Raw genomic sequence first — 5,186 nt, forward strand, 5'->3', positions numbered from 1 at the left:
AAGACGAAAAAGTCAAGAGCAAAAAGGAGTTAAGATTGACTGCGCCCCTTTTCTTCTCAAATTTTTTTCCTACTGCCTATCCGACTACCAAGAGGAATAGAAGGGAAGACTCCTAGTTGAGCCTGACCTCCGTCCTCTTTGAAAATTACTAAAAACAGAAAAAGGGAAGTTCCCCAAAATTTTCTCCTAGTCTGCCGCAGTTGACCACTGGATAAGGGAAACAATCTCCGTTTGGACTCTTGTTCCCTTTTACTATTCAAACTCTTCTGTTAACTACCGTCAAATTAGCACCTTTTTATTGTATTTTGTTCTATTCCATGCAATAAATACAAATTTTTAAAAGTGAGTAGAATCCGTTAACTAATGCACAGTTGGTAAGATAATAGGAGGGAATTAATTATAAAATAAATGACAAAACTATGACCTATCTTGTACCTATACACGCAGTTTATATCATAAAAATCCAGTATTTAATCCTCATACTTTTATTTTTTTTTAGCCAGAAACTGAATCACCACCAATCAAAACAGGTACCTAAGCACCAACTAATGAAATTTTTTCAAATAATTCTAAATTTTTTAAAATATAGACCATGATCCCTTGACCTACATTCAAGAAGAGTTTTATAACTATCTCTAGTGGCTAGAGTAGTTGGTTATTTAATCCTCATACTTACTAGAGGAAAACTTGTGTCTCCATCCACAGAAAGAAGCACACAAAATTCAGCTCCTTGTGAAAAGTAAAAGACTAGAAAGGTATAAATTACATGTGTGTGTGTGTCTGCTTGTTCTTGTGATATATGAAAGATGAGGGATAATAGTGACACATGTTTCGAGAAAAAACTCGCCAAAAAAAAAGGAAAAAAAGAAAGAAAAAGAGAATAGAGAATTCTTGATCTTACAAGTACTGTTTTATCTTGCCAATCAACCTTGATTTTTCCTCTAAACTACATCCAAATTATTATTTGGTTCTTAAATGATTCTACAAAATATATTTAACTCTAAAAACCTTTTACCATTCGTAATCAACCATATTTCTGTCAGCTTGAGGATAACCTGGCTTGCTTTTGACTTTTGAGTTTTGTCCATTAAAATCACTAACCAGATTTACTAGAGAGCCAAAACTGCCTGTTTGTTAAGTTGAAGGGGGCAAAGTGCAAATGTGGTGAATGTTGAATGATTTTTTTTTCTTTTCATTTAACCCTAGTAGCCAACAAATCGTTGGCTTGTCTTGGCTATTGATGACTTGTTTATGTTATTCCTGATTTGGCACCAAAAAGTGGGCTTTTGAAGGATATTGCCAATTTTAAGTTCTCGGCCATGTTACTAATGCATTACTGTTAAATGCTTAACATGTATAATATGTTAATCATTATCTTACAACTATTAAATAAGTAGTTATGTGTGACAAACTTAGCTTTTCTTGCATATTGATATTGGCTGCTCCTGTAAGTTTTCTCTCTTAAGTTTGATAATTGTAATTCATAGTTCCAAACATAATTGTATTTTTGTTCGAAGTACCAGATATTTGATTTGTCAGATTTGTTAGAAATTTGAGGACTAAATTGATCCGGCATTCATAAATTAAAGTAAAATGTTGAGTGTCTAATAATTGAGAAAATTTTAAGGACTTTTAAAGGCAATTAAACCAAATATTAGGTCAATCAACCATATAGCTTTGCAACAGTAGTCACAAATGATTTTGGAGAAATGTATAGCTTATTTTATTTCTTTGTCTTAGAATTCTTACTACATAATAAATTTTGGTCCCTCAGATGTATAAAGGACCCTCCTCTCTGGAGCAACAAATGACTGGGAATAACCAACAACCCCCACAATAAAAAATAATAATAATAATAAGTAGAAAACATAAGAGGGAGAAGAAAACATCCTAGCACCGTTTTATTCCTATGAGTCTAGGCAGTTGCAATTGGACCCATGGTAACATTGGCTTCCACGTTCTTCATGAGTTCAAATCTTGGCTCTTTGGCCTGGAATTTAAGTCCAGCATACAGTTTCATGTAGTCATCAAAAACAAATTTTGGGTAGACTTCTTTTCTTTCTTCTGCTTCTTTTTCCAGTAGTGCTGGTGCTGGATAAATAACTGCATCATTGCCTGGATTGTAGAATGAAGCAAGTGACATCCTATTTCCATCTGTTTGAGCTATGACTCGGTGGAGCACACTTTTGTATTTTCCATTGGTAATCACCTGTGATTAATTTGTAACATAATTAGAATCCTAAATAAAAAAGAAATATATGAATAAACAGTCAATTCGATTTATTAATTTTTGCATAAATTAATATTGATGTTTAGTGTTGCTTACAAATTAGAATCACCCCTCTAAATCTAGTATGATATTCCGTAATTATAAGTAATTTTTATGAGAAATAATCTATTCATAAGTAATATTTATTTATGAGGCACGAATGTAAATATACGTAATATGTTGGTATGAAAGTAAGAAATCTTTTGTTTCTTTTATTTAGTACTATCATATTACTTATAAAAGTATAAATTTTTTATCCCAAGAAATTAAAGTGTACCTCGAGTTGGTCACCAAGGTTGACCACAATAGAGTGCTTCATTGGAGGGACATCAACCCATTGATCACCCTTGAGGAGTTGTAGACCACTTACTTTATCATCTTGGAAAAGCAAGATAATCCCACCAGCATCAGTGTGTGGTCGAAGTCCCTTAATCAATTCTGGCTTGGGACATGGAGGGTAGTTGCTAACCTTGGTGCCAAAATTGGGACCTTTTGAACCATAAAAGGCTTTCTTCAAATAGCCCTTCCCAAGACCAAGATTTTCACATAGTAAATCAAGAAGTTCTTCAGCCAATTTTTCTAATCTTACAGCAAACTCCTTCATGAGGGTCCTGCATCATAAGCAAAAAATAATGAGGAAAATTTGATTGGATAGGTGGAATTAATAAAAAAAAGAGAAAAATAGCCTATGACAGAGCTATGGATATATCTTGCTTTTTAGGCGTTGACAAGGGAATATTTTAACATATTTTAAGCAAAGTTGTCAATAATTGTGTCTGATGAAAGGCTATTTTATTGATAAACCTGAATGGAAATCCAAATCTATCTGTTTCTTGAGAAGGGACGCAGAAGTATGGCTGCATGTGTAGCATGCTCAATCAGCTCAAAACTTCCTGTTGTGTTGGGACCTAGGAACTAACTATAGCGCAACAGTATTTATGGTTTTCATGCTCCTGTTAAGATCTTGTCTTGAATAACTTTCCACATCTGTAAACGACACTCTAATAGTACAAGGACGAGAAGAAAATCCGTGCTTAGAACACAAATAAAATGTTAACAAAGACTCAAATTTACAACCTTTAACAACCAAGCTATGAATTATTACAAGTAACATAAAGACAAATTCATACTGATGATTTCTTCAATTTTTTTTTAGTTTTCTTTCTGTCAGCAAAATGATTACTTATCCACATAAGACTTGCTTCAAAATATTTCTTGAAGTGGGAAATGTGCCATAATTATTACCTGTATTCATCATCTAGATCAGGGACTTGTGAAATGTTTGAGACAGGAAGGTGGCGCAAGAAAAATGTGCTCTCCCAATCCATATCCGTAACCTCTGCTTGTACACCCTCTAAAGCCTTGCTTGCCACCAACTCCTTGAACCTTTGCTCCATGCATTTCTTGTAATGACCTTTTGTCAATCTTTCAACTGTGTCCATCATCTCGTGTGGGATTCCATGGTTCACCAACTACATCAAAGTTTCAAAAGAAAAGAAACAAAAGTTAATAATGTAAACTTCTTAGAACCATTAAAATTAAAACAAACTCATTAAAATGTAAACCTCTACAGCAGTTTGTTACATCAAAAAAAAACAAAATGAGGTACACTAGTTTGCCTTATATCAGAAAGAAAATTAAAAAAAAAAGGAATGTGTAGTACCTCAAAGAAACCCCAGTTTTCACAAGCATCCTTTATATGCTCCATGGTGGAAGCTCTCTTGTTACCATTGAGGTTTTTCATGTTGATTACTGGGAAGTTCTCCATCTTACTAGCCTTTGTGGTGGCTACTTTTCTTTCCTAAATGTGTGTTTTGTGCGTGGGAGTTGGATTTTGTTGTGTATTTTGTGTGTTTGTGTGTTGTGTGTGGGATTTGGATTTTGGGGTGGCAATTTATAGGAGAAAGCTGGCAGGAGTGGAGACTCAGAGAACACTTGAAAATCATGTAGTGGTGGAAAGGTTGTAAATGGACGGAAATTTCCATTTGGCCCACCAACAACACATGACTTAAATTCCAGTTGTTCTAGGTCGTTTTGCCTTGTTGGACCATCTTACCTGAAGTGCAAAGGTCCCACTTCTGATGGCTGGACATTTTCATCTTGACCGATAATGTGTGGCTGCCCTATTTTATTGTTATTGTTATTATTTTTTTTTATCGCAATAGTAATATTTCTATAATCTAATCTATTCTAATGTAAGAGGAGGGGGAGTCAATAAGAGTTGAAATACCCTCGGAGAAAGCCACTCAAGACAACCACATATAATGATAAATTGGTGAAATGTAAGAATTGAATCATTGACCTCCCACGCCACCAAAGACTAAATTGCTTGGTGGTGACCACCGGCCCTTTGGACGGCTGGCTATTATTATTGTTATTATTGTTTTGTTGAAATGTGATCAGAGCTGTTATCATACAAAACTGCTTGACTACTTGGATGGATTTGTATAATAAGATTTTATACACTAGTAATTATATAAATAATTCTTACATTTAAATAAAAAGTATATGTCATGCACTTAAATTTGTTCAGAAACATAAAAAATTTATACGTTGATAATGTAGAATAAATTAATTCATACTTAAATAGATATACCATTTAAGTAATAATTCATGCAAAAAATTTTATATGACCTATATCAAAATTTACAATTATACGTTTAAAATATGTTAACATTTATCTCATGCAACCTATACAAAAACTGATCTCAACCGTTTAAAATCAATTTTGCCTCCAACCGTTCCTTATCCATCATTTAGCAATTATTGAGGCGCACAAATCCCTTTTTTTTTAATCCATAAACCTGTGGCTGCGGGATGGAATAAGGTTTTCAAGCTTGGCAAAGTCCCTGGTCTAACCCATAGATGTTTTCACTTTCCTTACTGGTTCTAAAAGGAAACAGACAGTTTTATTGGC

The 5,186-nt window shown here is 33.8% G+C and overlaps 1 protein-coding gene across 1 annotated transcript; it reads right to left on the minus strand.

Moving 5' to 3' along the window:
• Positions 1–1,699: 1,699 nt before the first annotated feature.
• On the minus strand, positions 1,700–4,120 carry LOC140006521 (1-aminocyclopropane-1-carboxylate oxidase 1-like). The gene is made up of 4 exons (XM_072048541.1): positions 3,933–4,120; positions 3,515–3,741; positions 2,547–2,880; positions 1,700–2,209 (listed from the first exon to the last, which is right to left on the minus strand). The coding sequence occupies exons 1-4, from the start codon at positions 4,035–4,037 to the stop codon at positions 1,916–1,918; spliced, it is 960 nt and encodes a 319-aa protein (XP_071904642.1). The 5' UTR covers positions 4,038–4,120; the 3' UTR covers positions 1,700–1,915.
• Between the last annotated feature and the right edge of the window lie 1,066 nt (positions 4,121–5,186).

The sequence above is a fragment of the Coffea arabica genome, chromosome 5e (assembly GCF_036785885.1).
Source record: "Coffea arabica cultivar ET-39 chromosome 5e, Coffea Arabica ET-39 HiFi, whole genome shotgun sequence".
Lineage (NCBI taxonomy): Eukaryota > Viridiplantae > Streptophyta > Magnoliopsida > Gentianales > Rubiaceae > Coffea > Coffea arabica.